This window comes from Vanacampus margaritifer, chromosome 14 (genome assembly GCF_051991255.1).
Source record: "Vanacampus margaritifer isolate UIUO_Vmar chromosome 14, RoL_Vmar_1.0, whole genome shotgun sequence".
Taxonomy (NCBI): Eukaryota; Metazoa; Chordata; class Actinopteri; order Syngnathiformes; family Syngnathidae; genus Vanacampus; species Vanacampus margaritifer.
In genome coordinates this window covers 19,440,988-19,465,987 of record NC_135445.1, presented here as the reverse complement: position 1 = coordinate 19,465,987, position 25,000 = coordinate 19,440,988, and the positions used below count along the sequence as shown (strand labels likewise).

At 39.6% G+C, this 25,000-nt stretch overlaps 3 protein-coding genes across 6 annotated transcripts in view; 2 read left to right on the top strand and 1 right to left on the bottom strand.

Moving 5' to 3' along the window:
- Positions 1–4,727, bottom strand: part of reep5 (receptor accessory protein 5) — a 20,985-nt gene extending 16,258 nt beyond the window's left edge. The window contains exons 1-2 of the mRNA XM_077542997.1: positions 4,492–4,727; positions 4,188–4,281 (exon numbers count right to left, since the gene is read on the bottom strand). Coding sequence (XP_077399123.1) covers positions 4,188–4,281; positions 4,492–4,609 — 212 coding nt within the window. The 5' untranslated portion in view covers positions 4,610–4,727. The remainder of the gene's footprint in view (positions 1–4,187; positions 4,282–4,491) is intronic.
- Positions 4,728–5,193: 466 nt separating this feature from the next.
- On the top strand, positions 5,194–24,580 carry dcp2 (decapping mRNA 2). 3 transcript variants are annotated; one of them, XM_077542987.1, is made up of 11 exons: positions 5,194–5,325; positions 8,661–8,812; positions 10,740–10,867; positions 10,992–11,090; positions 11,180–11,332; positions 11,427–11,539; positions 14,263–14,367; positions 17,224–17,323; positions 17,602–17,706; positions 21,577–21,628; positions 23,725–24,580. In XM_077542987.1, exons 2-11 carry the CDS (start codon positions 8,758–8,760, stop codon positions 23,844–23,846), a joined length of 1,032 nt encoding a protein of 343 aa, XP_077399113.1. In that variant the 5' UTR covers positions 5,194–5,325; positions 8,661–8,757; the 3' UTR covers positions 23,847–24,580. The 3 variants fall into 3 exon arrangements, with proteins under 3 accessions (XP_077399113.1, XP_077399112.1, XP_077399110.1); XM_077542986.1 differs by lacking the exon at positions 5,194–5,325 and adding an exon at positions 5,789–6,044 and having other exon boundaries at positions 17,224–17,314; XM_077542984.1 differs by lacking the exon at positions 5,194–5,325 and adding an exon at positions 5,789–6,044.
- Positions 24,581–24,889: 309 nt separating this feature from the next.
- ythdc2 (YTH domain containing 2) overlaps positions 24,890–25,000 on the top strand; it is a 65,041-nt gene continuing 64,930 nt past the window's right edge. For both annotated transcript variants that reach the window (XM_077542982.1, XM_077542981.1), the window contains exon 1: positions 24,890–25,000. This exon is cut by the window's right edge. The gene's annotated coding sequence lies outside the window, so the exon portion shown is untranslated.

Genomic DNA, 25,000 nt, shown 5'->3' with positions numbered 1-25,000 from the left:
GGATAAAAACAGGTGGATTCTGCTGCTTAACTCATATTCCACTAACACAATATTAACCAAAATACTGTATTTAGACTAGTGGGACTGCATAGGACATATTATTGTCAAAATTTTTGGGGGGATTAACTTCCCTTTTAAGTAGTATATACAGTATTAGGGTTGAAGGACTTTGAAAATTACTGCATGACACAAAGGCTAACTTTAAGTTATTGACATAAACAAGTTGGGTGGTCAAAAATTTAGATTTTGAGGTTTCTCCCAAAAATACCCTCCTTTAAGTCTGCATTATAATTTCCCAACAGCAGTCAGGCGTCTTAAACATCGGAAAGTTCGAGAAAAGTCCTGAACGGCCAGTCTTAGTTGTACAGTTTATCTTGGTCTCATTTTTAATATCACATTTTTTTTTGTATTTGAACAGGGGTGTGTAGACTTTTTTTATATCCACTGTATTGCAGTAAGTGATGCTTGCCACACCAATTTTCTTTGAATTTTAACACTGGTGGGTCAATGGTTCTTTTGCCATGAACCTCAAATTGTCTACTGGTGTTTGTGGGATTGCAGACAACCATGTGAGTTTGATTATTTGAAAACAACAACAGTACATTTGTGTCACTTGGCTGGAAATCAATGCCAAGTGAGGCCAATTTTTACACAGCGACTGCTTTGAATTTTTTGTCTGAGCTTGTAAGTCATGAGATGACTTCCCTTGTTTTGTGTTCCGCACTCGAATTGCTAGTTTAGCTTTGGCTTCTAACTATGCTGGCTTACATGTACTGTACTTGACATGTCACACCTTGAAGCAGTCATTAATGTTGCATTAAAGTTACAACAAAGACATTGAATGATTATATTATGATGTATTTTTATAGGTCTCTTTAAGTTATAAGTCTTTTTAAACTCATGAAAACCCTTCCCAGTAATGAGTTTATCATGATATCAAAATAGATAGAAAACCTATAGAAGCGCTGACTATGTGCACTGTGAGAAAATTTTATTACAAAGACCATGAATAGGGATGTCCTGATCACATTTTGATTCTAAGTCCGGGTAACTTCTTCCAATACAGAGTCTTAATCCAATGCCTGAGCAATTAAGAAGAAAAAAAGAGACATCAAATTGTCTGAACAGTATTTTTTTTTCTTATTGCGGGAATGCTGAACATCATTTCCACATATGTTGTTTCTAACCTTTATTATTTCAGGCACTTTTTATTCCGCTCACTTTTTTTCCCATGCAATAGCTCCCAGACAATACTTCTGATTTACACCATTCAAATTTCAACTTCCTTCAAAATTTCACGCCTCCCGGGATATATATATCGTCTGATTCCACATTACTTACAGTGTTCGCACAATTGAACGTTAAATATTGACTTTTCCACATTTATTTTCAACGTGACTGACATTGAACTTTTTTCCACTTTCCACGCCCACTTCCATTCATACAACTGATCATCATTACTAGCTGTCTGATACTGCTCGGTGGCGTAGTTGGTAAATTGCATTGTCCAGTAACCAGGTCACAGGTTCAAATCCCACCTCTGACTGTACATTGCAAACATATCCATGGCCATAATGCTAAGTGACATACATGCTTACCAATTTACATATCAGGAAATGGATTATAATTTCATTGAAATGATTTAAGACCGTGCATTCAAATCTTAGCATTCAGCTTTTTAGCATTCCCACTTTTTCTAGTTTAATGAGAGGTGCTTCAAGAAAAAAACGTTTTATATGGCTGTAAGTTGTCTTTGTATCTGGTGTCAATTGATGAGCACGCCTTCTAATAGGTGGACATGTTTTTTTTTGTCAGTCACCCTGTAATTCTTGATAACGTGTGCTCCATTTTATGAAAATAGGTTGTGTCTGACCAGTCTTAAAAGTTGCAGCTTGAACAAGCGACAAGCATTTTTGTGGAAGCCCAGCATTATTTTGGACACAGACGATAAATTGTGTACTGGAAATATAGGACAAGACTGTTAATATATTTGTACCTCTGGATTATTTTGTCGAAGAAAATAAAAATATATAATCTTGATACCGAATGGCTCAATATTGCGTGATCTGCTCTGGACCACTCTATTTTACAACTTAACTCATTCAAACCCAAAAAACGTGTAGATTTTTTTTAATACTTCATCCTTCACTCCCAGAAACGTGTTCGTTTACACATTTTTCTTAATGCATGCAGAAGGCTTTGATGCAGCTTCTGACATGAATAGGTGGTTTAAAGCAATGGAAGTTATTTAACAAACGGCCAGCAAGTGGCAGCAGAGTATAAGAGATCAGACAGAGCCATGTTGCAACAAGCTCTTTTTGTCACTGTTTCCACCAGGAATGTGAATATTGACAAAACATAGCTATATTCTAATGCTAATTGCTTCAAAACGGAAACCGATACAAAGATACTATTTTTTTTTCCTGATGAAACTTTCTCTTGGTAGGTTCCATGTTTCTATCGCGGGAGCAAAGGGGGTTGCTTCTGTGAAAATGGCTGGGAAATAGTCATGTAATGGGAATATACACACACACATATATACTATTTTAATATAGCTTGCTATATAGAAGACATGAATCTCAAAAACTGGATTACAGAAAATAATCTGTTTTCAATCATCAATACACCAATGAGAGGCTGACAGCACAATAGTTTGCATGAGTTTTTCTTTTCTTTGTGCAAATACACCCAAGCTTGTTGATACTTATTTTAAGGAAGACTAGGAGGACTCTTAGAACACTGTTTGCAGTTTTTTCACCCTTTCTCAACCCCCCACACTGAAGAATAATCTCTTCTCTATCTGATTTTGACTGCATGGTGTCCTCATCTTGTGTGCAAGTACGGTAATACTATCTTACGTCGACATTTAAATTATGGGTCTGCGTAAAGTAGTATATACTTTACAATTGTGACTCAGAAAACCATGCTCCCAATTTGCATTTTATATGGGCTACTGTATGCAGTAGGTTGCATATGGTCCTGTTATTCCTGCGCCCAAAGGAGGGATCATCCACCTTTTCCAAGGTCAAATTTAATCAATTTTCAATGACAGTGAAACTCTAGTGAAATACCCCCATATAGTTGTAACATTTGTAATTCAACCAAAAATATCTCATGAGACTCCACCAAAACCCAGTCATCACATATGCGAACTCCACAAGTATGTATTGTGTTTAACATCTGACCTTGTTGTGCATTTTTGTGATGGCACTACAGAACCATACCAGTGATGACGAGAAAAAATGTGATGTTGCGCACATTATCAGAAATGAAACTTAGTGCAAAGACTGTATTTTTTTATGCAAATGTGGTTTCATTTAATTCTTTAAAATTATGTTCAAGAATTTCAAGAGAACATGTTGAATTTTTAGAAACGTAAACATGCAGAATGTTGACTAAAATACTGTACGTCAATTTGATTACCAGCTTTTGTTACTTGCCAAAACTCACCTAGAATGCAATTGCGCAATTTGTGAAGTGATATGTTTTCTATATTGTGTGAGTCACAAGACATTGATGTGGATGATGCCATAATCCATCCATCCATCCATTTTCTTAACCGCTTGTCCTCACAAGGGTCGCGGGGAGTGTTGGAGCTATCCCAGGTGGCTTCGGGCAGTAGGCAGGGTACACCCTGAACTGGTTGCCAGTCAATCGCAGGGCACACAGAGACGAACAACCATTCGCACTCAGAATCATACCTATGGACAACTTGGAGTGTTCAATTAACCTGACTGCATGTCTTTGGAATATGGGAGGAAACCGGAGTACCCTGAGAAAACCCACGCAAGCACAGGGAGAACATGCAAACTCCACCCAGGAAGGCCGAAGCCCGGACTTGATCTCACATCCTCTGCACTGTGAGGCATAATAGTACATTTAAAATTAGTGATTGCTAAATTACAGGGGGGAAGTAACTGGTAACTAACTGATACATTTGTTAGGTATAGACAGGATATTTGATAACAGTCCAAACTAAAAAATAAATAGGATATACACCAGTGATGTTAACTTTAGAACAGAGGTAGTGTGTGTGTGTGTGTGTGTGTGTGTGTGTGTGTGTGTGTGTGTGTGCGTGCGTGCGTGCGTGCGTGCGTGCGTGCGTGCGTGTGTGTGTGTGTGCGTGCGTGCGCGGGTGGGGCCCCCTGGGGCCCCCTCCTCGATATTGCCCGGTCCACTTGACTTACGATATGTAGGCTGGATAAAGAAAGCCGATGAGGTTACACAGCAAGGAGGCTCCATAACCAATGACCAAGTACACTGCGATGACGCCAACGACAGCTGGGAAAAAACACACACAGTGATTTTAACACAAATAACCTTCAACATATAATCCAGGTAATTATTTAAAAACAAATTATTCAAAAAATACTTTTAACACATGAAAAATTATGCTGTCATTCTCCGATGGCATCTAAACGTAAAAAGAGCTCCGACTGCGACCGCGCTGACTCGCCAATGCAGTCTTTTTCCATCCTTGTCAACACTCACCCAGAGCGATATACGTCCTGCTAACCCCGGTCTTTGCTTCCACTTTAGCAAGGGTATCAGTCAGGAGATTCTTCTCATGGAGGAACTTCTCGAATCTTTCTTTGAGGGCCTGTGCCATGGTTGCTCTCCCTTACGAACTACTAGGATGAATTAGGAAGTTGTTGTATGGGAAACTGCGACACTCCTGAAACCGAACACTCCCGTTCGTTACAAGGCATCAAAGTGGATAGGACAATAACAAGCACTTCCGGTGAGTATCTTCATAGTAAAAGCTCACATTTGGTTTAGGATGATGTAACGCACACGGTTAATAAATGCAAAGTTGTTGTTGTTGTTGTTGTTGTTGTTGTTGTTGTTGTTGTTGTTGTTGTTGTTGTTGTTGTTATTGTGTCTTGCAGAAATCTGTTCTCCGTATCAAGTTCTACTTTAAAGTGGACGGATACAATTATTGCACGAATTCTAACAAACTGGCTAACTTGATGTCACTGATCCGGAACAAGTATTTGTCTTTGTAGCAACGTAGTCTTATAGGATTTAGTTATGTTTTGTAGGTAGCACCAGCCACCTAATCAGTTTACTAAAGAAAATAGTGCTTTGATATTGGACATGGAATTTCAGTTTATGGCTGACTAGGGGCATTTAAAGCGCCCTAGAAACCCTGCTTCTTTAATGAAATTTTCCTGCGAGTCAAAGGACAGGGCATTCATCAACGTGAACGCTCTCAGTTTCATGCAGCCACGCCTTTTCTCTTTTTTTTTTTACATTGCTAATGCTAAATAAATCCAGGACAGTAAAGATACGCAACCAACAGATTGATACGTGTTAAACTATCAGGTAGATGAACACTGGTATACATTTACAATTGGTGGCTGACCATTTCCTCTGCTTTAAAAATAGGGATACACACTAATAGGTATTAAACAAACAAAAAAAGACTGAGCATCCATTTTAGCTCTGTATCACAGACGCCTTTGTTAGTGGAGTTAGAAGTATCCTAAACCTAACTCATAAAGTGTAAGTGTCAACCCGTATGGTCTGAATCAAAACATAAACCATTAATCGACAGAATACTTGTCGCTAAGTATGTACATTTACATATTTATTTAAATAAAAAAATATATGGTTTTGTATTTACAGAATGAGTCGTAGAAATACAATGGTAACATTACATCACTCGCAAGATGCTTCACAAACGTCTTACAAACCTGATATATGACGCTGGAGTGTGCTTGATGGACATCGCAACGAACCAATAATATTCGAAGAAATAATTCGCGCTATTTCCTGGTTGGATAGGTTACTTCCTGTTTTCGTAGCCTTCACGGTACTCGCCTGAGAAGTTCGGAGCCAATATTTACAAGTTTTTTTCTCGACTGTGGAGTCGGTTAAGGGCTCCTTCGGTAGTAAGGATGTAAGTGGAGACACGTGGATGTAGCTTGGCCCGCCTATGGCTTTTGTTCTAGTTCGTTTTACGCTAGAGCCTCAATGTTTTTGACCAAAATGGAAACAAAAAGAGTAGAGATCCCCTCTGGCATACTGGACGACCTCTGCAGGTAATCAGATGCTTACTCTCGTTTGGTAATCATTTTTGCAAACGTAATTATTAAGTTACTCGTTTTTATTTATATAGACCCATTTCCAAGGCGTTTTTTTAAATTCTGTAAATCGTAAGTACGAACTTTGGCTTGCAGATCTTCATTCAATGCCATTACTGACGTTTTTAGCATTGATCAGGGCACTACATTTGCCAATAGTGAAGCAATATATAATATAATAAGTAATATATGTTTGTTTGTTGGGTCTCTTTTGTGCAAGAAACAGAAAAACGGTAGCTGCTTGCTCAATGCCACGTGATCACTGTTGTGGTAAAGTGGATTTATACACAATTGAGGTTCAGTAAACAGAGCTGAATTAAATTGTCAAAAAGATAACATCGTCGCTGCTTCTGTATGTCTTATTTACTTTGCCTTTGGAAACATTTGTTTTGGAGAGTACAGACTTCCGTCAAGGCTGTTCACACAAAAACTAACGCATTTGAAATCCCAGGCAGCATGGATGAGCATGGCCACCGTCGCACATAATAATCAGTATAAATGCTAATTATGCTGTAATACAACAACGCAAGATAATGATAACTTCCCATATTGTGTCACATTTCAACCACAAGCAGCTAATTTTATTTGGATTTTATGTGATAAGTGGAAAGCAAATGATATATGGCTTTAACAAAGTAATAAATAAAAATCGCTTTCAAATTGTGGCATTCATATTTATTCTGCCCTTTTGCTGTGATGCCCCTAAATGAAATCCAGTTAAATTTAAGGTTAGGTTATTACAAAAAAATCCCAACTGCAAATATAACAAGAAATACTGTCCACCTAAACAGGATTTGCAGAGGCTTATGATATCTTTGAAAGAGCTGTAGAGTTCCAAAACTCGGGTGCTAGAATCTATTAGTCGTGTACTACATAAATGTGGTCATATGAGACCGAGATTGGAAGTGTTTGGCCTAATGCAATAAACGACATGTGGCCATGAAATGGATACTGCACATCATCTTGGAGTTGAACAAAAAAAAACACTGCAAAATATGGTTATTAGGATGCCTTTCTTCAGCGCCAATAATAATAATAATGATGCATCGGATTTATATAGCGCTTTTCTAGACACTCAAAGACGCTTTACAATGGAATGGATACATTATTCATGCACTCACACATTCACACTGTGCTGGCGGTAACATTCACACTGTGCTGGCGGTAAGCTACTTAAGTAGCCACAGCTTCCCCGGGGCAGGCTGACGGAAGCGTGGCTGCCAGTGTGCGCCTATGGCCCCGCCGACCACCACCAAACATTTGTACCTTCCATACACCAGTGTGAGTAGCAATAGAGGCAATGTGTGTGAAGTGCCTTGCCCAAGGACACAACGACAAATGATTTGGGGAGAGCAGGGATTGAACAGTGAACCTTTGGTTACTGAACGACCATCTCTACACCGTGAGCCATAAGAAGGCTGGTCCATGATGATTGGAAGCTAGATCGAGCGAATATTGGGCAATTTTAATGGATAAACCGATTGGCCGGGCCGATTATTGGTGCCAATATTTGACATTTTGACAAATATCTGCATTGGCCTTTTTACCAATCTGAAGGCTGATAAAGCTGAGTGGTGAATGCTTGCGAACAAAGCAAATTTTTGGTTTTCATCAGGATCTGTAAGATGTTAACAGACAGTTTTTACTTACTACAACCTTTTGAATGTATTCAGACAATTTTTCACTGTGCAAAGATCTTTTGAAACATTTTACGAACCCTGACAAAAAACCCAAATTAGCTACATTCGTCGTACATTTGTTGCATAGTGAGATACAGGAACTTTTAATTTATGCATTTATTTACATTTCCACTTGATAAAAATTGATACTGACACTGGTAACTCCCTACACTTTTTATATTTTTTAAATAAAATAATAAGTCAAAATAAAGACATTTTGGAAAATGCATTCACAGTAGAAAACTTTAGGTAACTATTTACTTGTTTAGTATTTAATTTAGTTTAACATTTGCTGATTACCCTGGAAGCTGCCTGCAATTGTTGTTATAATTCTTAAACAAAGCTGTCAATATAGTTTAAAATTAAAAGAAAACATAATATTTTTAAAAATTTGACACTAATATTTTCTCTTTTACTGCAAATGAAAATCGCTTGAAATATCGGTTATTGTCCTCCTTGACTACTAATAATTGGTATCAGCCTTGAAAAAGCCATATCGGTCTATCACTAGCTATTTTTGACAGAAATTTGTCTGAGTCAGCAAAATACTTCAGCTGGGCCGGAGAACGTTCACCTTCCAACAAGACAAAAGTGTTAAACATACAGCCAGAGCTTCAATGAATTGGTTTAGATCAAAATGTATTCATATGGTAAAATGCCTCTCTCAAAGTCCAGACTTAAATCCTGTTGAGAATCTGTGGCGGTGCATTACAATAGTCAGTCCAAATGGAGATAAAGGCATCAGCGTTTTGGTGTTAGCCATAGAGAGCATGAGGCGGACACTGGCTATGCTTTTTAAGTGATGAAAATCTATGTTAAGTCAACTATACTTTTGGCCATATACTGGTCATGTAATATCTTTTCTACTAATCATCCCCGTCCTCTGCTTGTACAGTCGATTCATCCTCCACATTCCCAGTGAGGAAAGGGACAACGCCATCCGGGTGTGCTTCCAGATTGAGTTGGCACACTGGTTTTACCTGGACTTCTGCATGCCGAACACGCCAGCCGCTCCTCACTGTGGGATAAGGGACTTTGCCAAAGCTGATATCCTTTTTCCTGATTAGTGACATTGCCAACGTCATTTTCCCAGCACCTTTTGATGCAGTACTCTGCAATCTCATTCTTGAAATTTATTGAAGTACAGTGGATGGAAAGGCCATTAACCATTGTAAAATAAAATTGTGATTAGTTTTTAATGAGAAAAATAGCACTCTTTAATATACTAAAAACAGATTAATGAAAAAAATATGATTAGACATACGGATATACAGTTAGTCATTCTTTGCATAGGATGAAGAATATGTGCCTGTTATTTGTCTACATGTTGCTGTCCTATCACATGACGCCACAGACCGCACAAACAGCCATTCAACTTCACAAAAGCACACACTTGTGTTACGTCCTCTTCCCAAACGCTTTTCAAAGAGCCATGAATGATACAATAAAGTGCAACTATGATCTTACTAAACCCGTTTATAGAGGTGGAAATTAATCGGCACAAACTCACATCATGTCTGATGCTGCTTTTAGCCTGCAAATGCGCACTCTGATCGGATGCAATCGGTATGTGGTTTGATCCTCAAAGACAGACAAGTTATCAATTATGAAATTAATTAATACATTTTTGATAATTGATCAATCATTTAGAGACCTTGTTTAATTGTCCAAATCCTCAGCATTTCAGCCACTCAGTAAATATTCTCAGATTTCTGTTGTCCTCCATCAAAGCAGACTAATTCTCTTTGTGTTGAATCTTAATACATTCGCAAACATCTGCTTTTACTTGGATTTTTTTTTTTTGCCTATTTTATGAAATGTTAAGAACCAAACCTGTAACTGGATCATCATCAACTTATGTTTTTGCATTTTCTGCCGTGTCAATTTGAAATACAAATACAATTGAATTAAATGAAAATTAAACAATGTTTTATCTAAAAATAGACCACTATGTTTTTTTTTTGTGTAGTCAAGGACGCCGATAACTGATATTTGGAGCCGATATTTATTTTTACTAAAAGGGAAAATAATGGCATCAAAATTTGAAAAAATACAAACTCCAGCTCTTATTTAAAAATAAATAAATACATTTAAGCATATATTTATGGAACAACTTTAAGGGTTTGTAAAATATTGGAGTTAAAAACAAACAAATCTTAGTCAATAGAAAACTTTGTTTTAAAAATCTAACAAAATGTTCAGTGATCTCCCAGGGGCAGTAGCATGTCTTCAAAAGTTAAATATAAATTTAGGTAAATAGCTCCATATTGTTTTCTACAGTAAATAAAGTTTTCCAAAATTTCTCTCTGATGTATTAAAATATACTTATGTTAGTTTTAAATTCAAACAAAAACATAAGTGCAGAGTGCCCTGGGTCAGCAGCATGTTCACTTTCCACTTTTCTATCTGTGGAGGGTACTGCATGCCTAGGTGGCGCTATTGAGTGTTTTTTTTAAATTTTATTTTATTTTATTTTTTTCATTTTTCCATTTTATATAATTCGTTCCACTTTTCGATCTAAATGAATGGAGGGTACTGCATGCCTTAGTGGCGCTATTTATGGATTTTTGTTCCTTTTTCCATTCAATATCATTAGTTCAAATTTTTTTATCTAAATTAATGGAGGGTACTGCATGCCTAGGTGGCGCTATTGAGTGATTCTTATTTTTTATTTTTCCTTTGGATATAATTCGTTCCACTTTTCCATTTAAATGAATGGAGAGTACTTTCAGATAACACTTTTCCATATAAATTTCAACTTGCTTAAAAAATTCACGCCTCCCGGGTTCAAGTGTTCTTTTTATTAATTTATCTTTCAACTACAATTAATACTTTGTAACTTTAACATAATTTATCTTTCAATTTACTTCATAAGCATTCAGCTATTAGAATTCAGCTTTTCCACACAATTTCTGCAGAAATTGCACTTAGTCTAGTTTGTAGAGCACTTGCAATTTTCTTGACAGCAACAAACTTTTTCAACACTGTCCATTCCTGTTGCCCCATGGAGAGGATGTGAAGAAGGTCCTCGAACAGTGGAAGGAGTACAAGATGGGTGTTCCTACCTTTGGCGCAATCATTCTTGATGAGTCATTAGAAAATGTGAGTTTTATTCATAGTTGTACATTCTGCAATATTGGAAATTACAGATTATTTTTCACTTAAAGTTAGGGTGCGAAAGAAGGCTAAAAGGTGTGACATTAAATTACTGTTATTTTCCCCCCAGGTATTGCTTGTTCATGGCTACCTTGCCAAGTCAGGCTGGGGCTTTCCCAAAGGGAAAGTGAATGAGGATGAAGCCCCTCATGATTGTGCTGTTCGTGAAGTAAGTCGTTTGTGTTCTTTGCCCGTAACCGTCCACTGACAAGGAAATGTATTCAAAGCTTACAGTATGTGCTGTATTTTCCTACCCAGGTGTTAGAAGAAACAGGCTTTGATATAAAAAATCGTATCGACAAAGATATGTACATAGAGCAGAAAATCACTGACCAGCTTGTGCGGCTCTATATCATACCAGGAGTATCCAAGGATACAAAGTTTTATCCCAAAACGAGAAAGGAAATCAGGGTATGAAATCCCCCCTCCCCCAAATTTAGAATCTTATTTTTTAATTGATGATGATGATGATATATTAATGTATTTTCTTTTGTTTTTATTTTAGAATATTGAATGGTTCCCGATTGAGAAGCTGCCATGTCACAGGAACGACATGACCCCAAAGTCTAAACTTGGACTTGCCCCCAATAGGTTTTTCATGGCTATTCCATTTATGAGGTAGTGTGTGTGTGGACAAAAAGAGTGATTGTTTGAATTTAGTGTTGTGTGCAATTGAATAACATGCAGGTGGCCTGGAAAGTGATTTTCCTTTTCGGGAGGGATGCTCTGTCTTTCATGTCCATTCTAGGCCAGTAAAATAAAAATAGGAGGCATTCACTGCCACAGAATAACAAACTACAAACTGTTCAATTCAGTTGGGAAATTGATGAAAATATAATTTCTATTAAGAAATGAATTCAGTGCTGTTGTTTGCTCTACTTACCTTCACCGATGTTTTATGCACTAAGAAGAGAAAATCATTAGGGCCTGACTGATATGCATTTTTTTTAGGCCGATGCCAATAAAGATTTTTGGCAGAAAAAATTACAATTCCTTTTCAATGGGGGTCACTTAGGCACAAACCTCCGCAATTAAAATTCTTTACATTGAAAGTATGACCTTATCAACAAATTTCATGAAGTATACAAGGTTATAGTATAGACTTATGTGTCAATAATAAAACCATAATTACTTGTTTTACAACTGCTGTAAAGCATTAACATTTTCTTATATATATATTTTTATCTTGTGTTATTTTCACAAGTCTTAGGACTTACTGGGCTAACGTAGGACCTCAGGGATTGTATTTCATGCCATGTCATGTGGACGTGTGTTATGATTATAAAAAAAAAAATCCTTGGATGTTTGCATCCTTGAATTTTGAGAAACGAAAGTCTTTGAATCCTTGAAATATCAACTTTAAATATAACTTGAAAGGACAATGACAAAATAAAACGACAAGAAAGTGAAGTAAGAAAATAATAAACTGAAAAAACAGTAAGAACAAATATTGTCTGATCCTGTACGTTTTGGCCTCTTGGGGGCAGTGTGGTGCCGTGCATTCATGGCATACACACAAAGTGAGTAAAGAAGAAAGTTTAATGCTATTAAAACAACTCGTTTCTTTACATATTGGGAAGAATTCGAGCCTTTGCGTAGTGTTATCTCATCTGTGGGTATGTGTTCCCACATCATGTGTGTGTGTAGATAATCGCTATTTGAAGGAAAACACGTCGATGCTAACTTCCTGTTAGCATTTGAATGTGATCCTCCTTTTGCTTTTAGCATTAGTGCTAGGCTGACGATGTTTTAAAAATGAAGCATGTTTTGTATTTAAAGGATAACTCAACACTAAATCAACTTTTTTTGCTGATAAACTGTATAAACTGGTGTCTATAGATGCTGTCTACATGTCCTGGTCATTACTTTGTTTGTTGAAAGCTTGAATTTGGGGCAAAAACTGTGTGTTCGGCGCCATCTTCAGGTAACACACTGGAATAAACTCAATTTGACTGTTTGTCCTGGCATTACACAAGACTATATGTACTACGTTACGTCACTTATTCCGCATGACGTAGTCGCCCCCGCCACCCACCGGCTCATTCCCCTACAGGCCTCTTCGTGAGTTGCCGCTGTCAATCACAGCCAGACTGCGCCCAACTTTCTCCCCATTTCGCAACCCAACGGTCAACAGCCCCTGAGTGTCGATTTCAAATCTTAGTGAGGGGTGAAAGCAAGAGTCTGACTTCCTGTTGAGTTATCCTTTAAATATACAGTGGATGTAACTGTTAATGTTGTGTGTTTAGTTTTACAGTTAACTCCAACTTAGTTGTCCTTAAACAGCTTAAAGGACGCTTAGGGACAACATTATAACCAGAATAACATACGCTACACACTTGCCAAACAGTGTTGGACTTAAAAGCTGTATTAATACACCCAAACTGTTCTGTTGGAAACCAAATTCACAAGCTACCTTTCGGCATGAATTCCTGTCTATATGGTTGGCTGTAAAGCCACGTGGTGTGTGTTTAAATGACAAGGAAATAAATGCATACTTAAATAAGTCAATATTTTAAACCCTAGAGAGGGGTTGCCAGCTGAGAGATGGTGTACAACATGGGCCATGGGCAACAAAGCGCCACTAACTGAAATGACTATTGAAACACAGATTCAAATCAAGAAACAAACCTCGAACCTTTTGCTTTGAGGCAGCAGAGCTAACCACTCATCCTCTGGAAGAGAGAAACGTGGAACCAGAAGCAAAGGGCATCTATTGTTTTAGGCTTCATTTATTGGCAAGTAGTTTTTATTACTTGAAGACCAGCTTTGTTTGAGAAAATGCACGTCTTCTTCTCATTCCATTGTTCAGACAGAGGTGACTGCTTGGTGGAAGTATTTGAGAAACTTCCTGTTATTGGCAAGATATTGTCTATTCAGCAATGCAGTTTTGGATTTTCTGAACAATCTAAAGGGCCGAGCAAGTCACAAGAAGGAGTCATGCCATATCACCTACGACATAACTGCTTTCAACTCTGCAATTCCTTGCGTCGGGGTCATTTCAGTGCACTGCAGAGGTGGCAAATCCAGGTCCAGAAAGTAAAAACCCTGCCACAGTTTGGCTTTAGCCCCAGGTGCTAGCTAGATAGCTCCGTAGCTCTGATGGTGCTTGTTTACCTGCTAGGGGGTTAGCATCAGAGGCCAAACTTGGCAAGGTTTTTACTTTCAGGACCTGGATTTGCCACCTCTGGTGCACTGTGACAATTGGTTCTGGCTTCTCACAGTGCTCTTTTTGTTGTTGTGATGTGAACCTCTGATTATTAATATTCTGATATAGTAATCTGATCTAATCTCGGAAGTAATGTTCGGCTCTTGACTGCACAAATGCTGCTTCCTTGTTGCAGGCCGCTAAGAGAATGGATTAGCAGGCTGAAAGGTGAGCCGCCAGATAGTGATGATGACTTTGCAAGCAATGGCAGCACTCCAGGCAAAACCTCAGACAATGCACGGTAAATGCAGCTCATCAGTCTCCCCTGGAGCTTAATTTATTGGCATGGTTTGTTATTATCTTATATTAGACAACCGCTCAAGTGATGATGAATTGTTTAGATATACGCAATATATGTGTTGTAATTTGGTCCGTATATTATTAATATTTAGGAGTAAATAAATACACTATTTTCTTTGTTACCATCAGTAGAATATCAACCCCATTAATAGAATACTACATATCTACTAGTGGTGTCAAAATTAGTGCATTAATTTTGAGTTAATTTAAAGTTCCTTTAATGCCACTATTTTTTTTAACGCTCGATTAACTCATTCACCTCCAGCCATTTTCACTGAAGCAACCACCTTTGCTCCCAACTGTTTTAGTGGATTTTGACTGATTTTGCAAGGCCCACAGAATATTCTGTTCTACTGCTATAAAAACATGGAACCCACCAAAAGAAAGATTAGTCTCTTCTTTCATCAAAAAAAAAGTATATTTCTACCCGTTTCCATTTTGCACCAATTAGCACTAGAATATATATAATATAAGTTTCATCATTATTCACAAATCTGTTTAAAACAGTGGGGGAAAGAGCTTTTTGCAACATGGCCCTTGATCTCTTATACTCTGTTGCCACTTGCTGGCCGTTTTTGTAATAACTACCATTGCTTCAAGTGTTGTCTTCAGTTCAGTGGCTGCATCAAAGCCTTCTGTATGCTCTAAAAAAAACATTTAAAAAAATGTCTAAATACGTCTTTGGGAGCATAGTAATATTTAAACTAGAACATATTTATACGTTTTTGGGAGCAAATGAGTTAATGACCGCCCCTTATTTGGAAAACCTGTACTGGGGGAATTCCAGTCGCAACACAGCAGACACGTCCACGTCAAAATTTAGCAGTAATACATTTAACAATAATGCATGTATTTGTGGAAACTGGGGTCAAGTTGTATTTTACAATTTTAAAAATTTCACAAGTTACTTTATGTTAAAGATTAGATAGATCTTAATATGAAAAGAATAATGCACTGAGCTGTCACCATCTTACAAATGCAATTATGCCATCTAATGGCAGAAAAATGACCTCAACACAATTGAATATCACACTTGTTTTTTACAGTACAGTATATCTTTTTCATTTTAATTCTATTTTATGAATTATGAAATTGCTGTATTAATAACTAAAATATTTTTCTATTAGTTTTACATTTTGTTCCACTTTTATGTTAACAAGAGTACGAAAACGTCGAAAAATATTTAATTGTACATTTGTATTGTACATTTACAACAGATGTAAAATGTGTGATTAATCGTGAGTTAACTCTTTGACTGCCAGACGTTTTCAGAAAAGGGATGCCGCCAGTACCAGCCGATTTAAGAATTTTGACTGATCTTTCAAGGTCCACAGAAAATGTTGTGTTTGGACGATGGAAACACACATACTACCAAATGAAAGATTGAACTCTCATCTTTCATCAGAAAAAAAAGTTTGTTTCTACCTTATTCCGTTTTTCAGTAATCAACAATAGAAAATGGTTAGTTTCACCGAAATGCTCTGTTTTGAAACGAAAAACGGAGAAAACAAGCTTTTTGTGAAGATGTTATTTCATGCACTCTAGTGAATTGTACACTTCTTTTTGTCCATGAATGATGCCACAAACACCTAAATAGTGCTTTACTTCTGTAAAACACTACCACCAACAATGAAAAAGTGTTTTTTTCATAGCAAAATACGTTTATTTCCATTCAACAGTGTAACAATTTGACAAAAGAATTTCGCAAACTATTTACAAATGTGTGCAACTGTGGTACTATTTACAATTATGTGGATGTTTCAAATACAGTTTTTCTTTTTGTAACACTCCCCTGCGTGCAAGGAGACGGAGCAGGATTTGCACAACAGATTCGTTTCACTGCGATTGCCCCTTTCGCGTGCAGACGTTACACTTTCTAGACGGCCTTTTTTTCCGGGGAATAGCAAGTAGCAGACTGTACCCACTCCTCCGATGAATATGCATTGGACTCGGGGTACTCTTCATCGTCCGATTGAACGTCCGCCTGTGCAGAAGTGCTCGGTTGTGCTCCGTGTTTTCCGGTGTTAGCATTGCTAGCCGCTGAGGCTTTATGACGTGGTCATAGCCGCCGCGTGAACGCTTCCAACTTCGGCGTCAACGCTTCCAACTTCGGCGGCAACCTCGGAGCCACCACCACCATCATCATCATCATCATCGTCATCACTGTGTTCTTTAGCATTGGTCGATGAGCTGCTTGCAACCGGTCGCCATTGTTCGCTTCCTCAGCCATCTAGCTCCGCCTCACGTCTTCTACTGCCGCGTCAACGCTTCCAACCTTGGAGTCACCATCATCATCATCGATGATGATCATTGTCGTCGTCAATGTGCTCTTTAGCACTGGTCGATGCTTTTCGTCTTTGAAAAAAATGCTCAAGCGTGATCTGCTTGCAACCGGTCGCCATTTTCGCTTCCCATCCCCAGCCATTGTCCCCTCTAGCTCCGCCTCACGTCTTCTACTGACGCCTACCCAATCTTGTCAAAAGAGAGTCATCGCTACCATCTAGGGGCCAAAAATAGTCATTAGGCTAACTAGATCTGCTTGAAACTTTCACCACAGCTAGCCAAGGCTTTCCTCGACCCGTTTCCCCCCAAAAAAATGAAAAAAATGGAGAACGTCTTTTAACGTCCTTGGCGGCCCTCTGTAGGTTTTTACTAAACGTCATTTAACGTCCTTGGCTGTAAAAGAGTTAACTATTGAAGTCATGCGATTAATTACGATTAAAACATTTAACTGCCTGACACCCCTAATATCTACCTTTCAGTGTTCTCCCATACTGTGTTTTTTATGTTCTCTTAGGTCAAAATCCCGGCGCCTGACTGCAATTGAAGTATTTCCTGGAGATGGTTATACCAAATACAAGCAGCAGAAAGATATGGGCCAATATGAGGTGAACCAGGTTTGCAACGACAAATGACCTTGACACAGTTATCTCTCTAAAGTTATTCTGCTTTTTATATATCTATTTTATTTTATTTAAAAAAAAGGCTGTCCTAATATTTTTTTGGGTTTATTTGCTTTAGACAACGTTCATTATGACTGCTGTCAAATAAAATATAAACACTGGTGTAATTGGGTGACAGAGAACACGTCGTATTGAAATTTAGTGGTAATCACCTGAGTGGTGGCTCCAAATGACTTCTGTGTTTGCTGCATAACTTTGCTCCTTCTGTGTAGAGCCAACACTTGAAAGGCAATGGAAAGAAATGCCAAGAATCATCTTATCTAAAGAAAGGACTCAGTGAAAATGGATTCAGCAGCCAGTCGCTCAAAATATTATCAGTAAGTACGATTTATTTTCAAATGTATTGTTTAATGATGAATGCAAACTTTGGATCTTGGTTTCCCTTGCCCGGACGCGGGTCACCGGGGCTCCCCTCTGGAGCCACGCCTGGAGGTGGGGCTCAAAGGCGAGCGTCTGGTGGCCGGGCCTATACCCATGGGGCCCGGCCGGGCACAGCCCGACAAGGCAACGTGGGTCACCCTTCCCATGGGCTCACCACCGGTGGGAGGGTCCAAAGGGGACAGGTGCGCAGTGAGTTGGGTGGCAGCCAAAGGCGGGGACCTTGGCGGTCCGACCCCCGGCTACTGAAGCTAGCTCTGGGGACATGGTAAGATGCTGGTCCGACCGGGCAGACCCAAACGTATTGTGAGGGTCTGCTAGGAACGTCTGGCAGAATCCCCTGTCGGAAAGAGTTTCAACACCCACCTCTGGCAGAACTCCTCCCTTATCCCGAGGGAAGCGGGCGACATTGAGTCCGAGTGGATCATGTTCCGCGCTTCCATTGTTGAGGCGGCCGATCGGAGCTGTGGCCGTAAGGTGGTTGGTGCCTGTCGTGGCGGCAATCCTTGAACCCGTAGGGATGCCGTCAAGCTGAAGGAGTCCTATTGGGCCTTTTTGGCCTGTGAGACTCTGGAGGCTGCTGACAGGTACCGGCTGGCCAAGCGGAATGCGGCTTCGGCGGTCACTGGGGCAAAAACTCGGACATGGGAGGAGTACGGTGAGGCCATGGAAAACGACTTCCGGACGGCTTCGAAGAAATTCTGGTCCACCATCCGGCGTCTCAAGAGAGGAAGGCAGTGCGCCATTAACAGTGTGTATAGTGGAGATGGGGTGCTGCTGACCTCGACCCGGGACGTCGTGACCTCCTCATTTCCACCGACACGCCTTCCTTTGAGGAAGCAGGGTCTGGGGACTCTGAGGTGGGTTCCCCTATCTCTGGGGTCGAAGTCACTGAGTTGGTTGGAAAGCTCCTCGGTGGATGAGATCCGCCCTGAGTTCCTAAGGGCTCTGGATGTTGTGGGGCTTTTGTGGTTGACACGCCTCTACAACATCGCGTGGACATCGGGGACAGTGCCTCTGGATTGGCAGACCGGGGTGGTGGTCCCCCTTTTTAAAGGGGACCGGAGGGTGTGTTCCAACTATGGAGGGATCACACTCCTCAGCCTCCCAGGTAAGGTCTATTTAGGGGTGCTGGAGAGGAGGGTCCGTCGGGAAGTCGAATCTCGGATTCAGGAGGAGGAATGTGGTTTTCGTCCCGGCCGTGGAACAGTGGTCTACACACTCGGCAGGGTCCTCGAGGGTGCATGGAAGTTCGCCCAACCAGTCCACATGTGCTTTGTGGACTTTGAAAAGGCATTTGACCATGTCCCTCGGGGAGGCCTGTGGGGGGTGCTTCGGGAGTACGGGGTACCGAGCCCGCTGATACGGGCTATTTGGTCCCTGTACGACTGATGTCAGAGTTTGGTCCGCATTGCCGGCAGTAAGTTGAATTCATTTCCAGTGAGGGTTGGACTCCGCCAAGGTTGCCCTGGTTCAGATGCCTCCTGGACGCCTCCCTGGTGAGGTGTTCCGGGCATGTCCCACCGGCGGGAGGCCCCGGGGACGACCCAGGACACACTGGAGAGACTACGTCTCTCGGCTGGCCTGGGAACGCCTTGGGATCCCGTCGGAGGAGCTGGGTGAAGTGGCTGGGGAGAGGGAAGTCTGGGCTTCCCTGCTAAAGCTGCTACCCCCGCGAACCGACCCCGGATAAGCGGTAGATGATGGATGGATGGATGTATTGTTTAATACAATTTATAATTGTGTAGCGATAATTGATGTTGTCTTTTGGACAAATTACTAATTTGATCAGCGCTTGAGGAAGTCGTAATTCCCTCAATCGCCTATAGGGGCACCACGTTCTGTTTACTTTCAGTTTGGAGAAACACAACGAATAAAATCCAAATTCTCGTTAATTTATTCATAATCTGAAGTCGCCACATTCAAAGTTTGTGGTTCTTTGTTTTACTAAAATAATTACTAATCCACTCGCACACAAGCACGATTGAGACTGAACTAGATTAAAAAAACAACAACATGCATTTATTCACTATGGTTATACATACAGAATCCAAGATACTGTCTACCTAACTATCATACGGTGGAAAGAAAAAAATAAAAGGAAGACTAATAGAAATAAGAAAGGAACAATTCAACGAGGTAGAAAGGAAAGATTTGACTTGCCAAATTTGTGAGATGTTTGAAATGGAAGTTGCACCAGCGATATGTCAAATTGGCTGTGAGACGTGCAACTTACTGGAGTGAGTTGGATCGAGCGGACGGAGGGAAGATAGGTTGAAGAAAGAAAAAAAACTGCTCCAAAAAAACAAGACAAAAAGAAAAATTATAAAAATTGTTTCACAGTCGGACAAGGGGCAACACAGCTCGACTCAGGCGCGGTCAAGACTTCAGCCGGAGTTGTACTCTGGGCGCGCGAGAAGATCCGTGTATCAGCTGGCCAAAACCCCCTACTGAGGCCGAGATCCGCTGCGTGTCTGCGTCCCGAGGGAGATCAGCCGTTGAACCACCTCGATGCTGCGATAGGACACTGGGAGCAGGTGCTGGTTGACGCACAGGAATTGCGCGTGTCCGTTCAACTGTGGTTGCTGGGTGACACACATGGTCACGGAAAAGTTCGTCGCCGACTGTGTTGCCAAGGTGGGACGAACACAAAAAAAAAGGAAAATATGAAAAATGGAAGAAAAAAAAACACAGGATGTGTCCGTCTCAGTGAGAGCGCGCCGGGATTTGGTGCAAGGCGACTGCGGTGCGATCGCCAATTCCTAGACACTTGGTCGTTCAGGGAACAAAGGTGGTACGTGGTTGGGAACGTGGCACGGCACCGGGAAGTCCTTTTGTCAGTTTGGGGCCAGACGGAGGGGAGAAGGTGGAAAATAAACAGTAACAGCGGTGGAAGACGAGAGAGCGAACAAAGCTCGCGCTGGCTGTTTTAAAGTTGTGGGGCGTGTTCAAGAAGGGAGGACCGACCCCTCCCTCTTTGACTCGACTCAACTCCAAGACCATTTAACCGCCAATTAATTTAAAGAATTAATAACTAATAATTAAATTTGGTCAGGCTGGTAAACCAAGTTCTTCCAAGCAAAACATGTTATCGTTACACATGTCGACTAATACTGCGTCATGAGATAATTTCGTTCTTTGCGGAGTAACTAAGAACTCTCTTGAGGTTGAAATACATATGACATTCTTTTCCAAACACAAACAAAACATACATGGTGTTAAACATTCAGTTGTGCGTAAGTTCACTTGTATGTGATGAATTTCTTAGGTGAACTGTGTAAGATTGCTTTGTGGGTCATAAGTGTTCCATGTGAGGGCAGTTCAGATCGTCCCCACTTGAAGGCGCTGTGGTCACATGTAACTTTCAAGAACGCTGGAATGTGACTGACCTGTGTTCAACCAGGGCCATCTGGTTTGGTGTTATCTGTGATTTAATCCACAAACTCGACAGGGGAGAGGATGAAGCCCCCCGATATAATACTTTTGCGCCATGAACTCATGGTTATGGCGGGTGAAAAGCAAACATTCACATCCTGGTGACATGGGTGGTGGTTGACTTCAAAAGTGTGGAAGGCCTTTTGGCCGTCTCTGGCGAGGGTGAACAAGAGGGGGAGAGTTGCTATCTCTCAACCCCCCACCCCAGGTTGACCTTGCGCATATTTCCAAGAGTGAAATGTTTAAGGAAAGGAGAACAAAAAAAAAATTGAGGGTGACTGGCAATATTCGTTACAATTTAAATATACCAGATATCTTGCTTGCATTTTTTCGTTTGCTAATACTTAATGTCATTTCATATACTATTCATACAGAAGGAAGATAAACGGCTTCATCCCAGAAGTCTACAAGACGGATTTGAGAAAGGTAAAGTATGTTTTTGTGTAATTGGTATGGACATCTTGCTGTCTTCAATCCAACACAGTCAAAACAGAGCTTTTTCAATGTTAAACAATATACTGGTCTTGAGTTCCTAATTCTGGCAGACGGTAGTAGTAATGTGGTAAGATTGTATTGGTCAACAATGAAGGAATCCATGTTACAGTCACGGGCATCCAAAGCCATTGATTCATGTTGTAAATCGATTAAAACTGCTTAAAATATGCAACAATGTAAAAAATAAAAGCATCGATTGACAACGCCATGTTAACTGCTATGCCTTGCGCAGTTTTCGATCCGGACCCCTTTTGGAGACGGACACATTTTGCGGATATCCGGACTGTGTCCAAATGTCCACCCTTGTCCCCTAACCCCTCATTCACTACATAGCTGCACACTATATAGTGGCTTAATATGTAGTGCTCTCATTATGTTTGGCGATTCGGACAGCCAGCTCACTACTTTCTCCTCGTCTCATATCACGTGACCACCGTAACTCTTACGACGCACCGGCGCATAAATCACCGACTATTTATTGTGAATGACAATGTTCTAGAACTGTACTTTATTTGCTTTGTTGTACATATTTTCAACTAAAATGAATCAATTATTTTCGTAGTATATATCAATGATTTGATTCCCGCGCTTGCGCTGTCATTCGCACCATGTTTTTTTCATACTCGCAATACATTGTGGTCTATCAACCCGGTTGAGTGAACATCGATGTTGACTACTTTTCAGAGTGCATTGTGGGTAATTTTGAGTGCCCTACATTTTCATTCCCTGGACATTCGGACGCCACTATAAAATGGCGTGACCCCTAAGTAGGTCACTATATAGGGAGTAGGGTGCACATTCGGACACAGCCCCGGTATTGCTTGCTAATTCTTTGTAAACTTGGTTAGATCTTTGTAAGTAATCAATTTAATGTTTTAAATTTTGTAATTGGCTCCTCGTTTACTTAATGAGGCAATTTATCGTCTGTGTCGGCAATGAATTACACTCGCGGTGAAATACGTTTTGCTGATGTAGTTTCTTATTAGTCCAGTAGAGGGCCCCTTGTTACACTTGTTGAACAGACATCTCTGTCATTTGATTTTAATTTGATTCATTCCAAACGAGCACAGCAATAAAAACATACCAAAGGAAAGGGGGGAAAGCGCAATATGATGAGATGCAAGTTTGAGAAGGGGCAGAAAGAAGAAAAACTTAGCAAGTTAGCCCCCTATATACAATTTAAAATCAGAATTCATAAAGACATACACAAGCATTTCAATACATTTTAGAAGACTAAAAGACGTTTAAGGACAAACCTCCTTGTGAAGGAAAAGAATCAACAGGAATCCTTAACAAAACTTCTGGAGTTTCATTCTTCATACTATTCTGTCTCGCTGCACAAAGCTGAGAACGTTTTGCAAAGGCAGAATATTAACCTTAACCACAAAGCACTCATAACAAGACAAAAATGTAGTTAAACCGTCAAAATTATTAGGTAATTTTAACGCTTTAAAAAATAAATAACGTTGTAAAAAGTTAATGCTGGTAACACGGACAAAATGGAGATGTTAAAATAAAAAAATCATTTGGTTATCAAATGAGTCATTTTGTAACAAAAAAACAAAACAAAATCGAATCGAATCAGGCTTGAGTGAATCGTTCCATCCCTATTGATGTAGGTAGTGAAATGACTAACCTGTGTTTTCTGAGCTTCCAAAGGTGACTATGTAGTATGTAGAATTTAGACCATCTAAAGAAATTCTAATGGTTCTGATGGAAGAAGCCCACTCCTACACTATATTATTTTATTTGTATTTAATGCTAAGGGTAATCTGGATACAGTGTATCCTTTACTAATTATAGGTTAAAATAATTTATCAAGAATTTAGCTTGTTTGTTGTGTTTTATTTAGTCTTTATCACTCCCATACATAATTTAGCAGATTAAAGTCTCACCAATATTAAAAATATCACTTTTGTCTTTTTTGTGTGTGGCATGCATGAAAAATCTCCTTTTGTGTGTGTGTGAGTGTGTGTCTTGACTTTCAGTACTGGTGTCAACTGTTAAACGAGTGTCTCTTTCTACAGATGTGTCTCTGAATGGTCAACCAACTGCCCATCAAAAAGATTTGGAGCACCTCCTGTCATCCAAAGCTTTCCTTACTTTTAAATTCGACAAAGATGCTATTATGAGATGTTTTGACTTCTGACATGGACAAAGCGATATGCCTCTTCTGGCATATGATCCAACTATAAGGCCTCTCAGAATTTCTTGAACCTGCCACTCCAGAGAAATGTGCCCCTCATATTTGTTTGATGTCACTTTTAAATGACATCACGTTTAGTGGAAGGAACTTTTTCATTCAGCAACCTTTTTTTATCTGGATTCAGTGTCAGACATTAGAGTACAGTGATGTGTATGAGCTGTCGGGAAATTATTGTTCAGATATTGTTAGTAAATCCACTTTATTCTCTCCGTCTTTATTCTCTAATCTAGTTGTAGTTCTCTTTTGGATCCTGAAATGTAAATGGACATTGTTAATGGCTTCACTGCCATGTAAGATTTTCTAAATAATATAGAATGTGATGTATTTTAGTGAAACAAGGTGCACATGGACTTATATTGAAAGGTGTATAAAAGTTTAGGGTTGCCATTATTAAACCGATCTCGCATGTTTGCTGATTTCCAAGGCAAATTACATTAGAATTTCAGAGGCACGTGACATTTTAATCTATCAGTCAATTTTTCTGCCTCCCAAAAATATTTTTATAAAATGTGTTCTTTTTAATAATCGTAACCACTAAACTCAGCATTTTATCATCTGACTGAAATGTGTACCCTGTGTACTTGTTTGATTAGAAATGTGTACCCTGTGTACTTGTTTGATTAGAAATGTTTGACTGTTCTTTGCTGCCAGCCAATGAATTCCAGTTTTTTAGACTTGTTCTGTTGCAGTTTGTTAACAAAAACAAAGAAGAGATGCGGGGTCTGTTTGAAAGATTATTACTGTGTTTATTACTTGTACAAATGGGGATATGTAAAGGTACAGTTGCTCATGAGTGGTTTGTCTTAACAAATGTAAAATATAGTCAGGTTTTCCATACTGTTTTTTCTTCATGATACTTTATAATGGCTATGACTGATATTTGCATATTTGATCACCAATGTCATCATGGACTTTTTAAGATTTTGCCTTGCCACCACAATAGACGGAACAAAACTAAAAGTTATTCAAGTGTGAACTTTTAGCTTAAAGGGGATATATCTTGGTATTTTAAGCCTTTCCACAGTTAACTTTAGGCATATAATGATTAAATCTTACCTTTGACACCATGGCGATGTAATATTGTGAGCGCACGAATA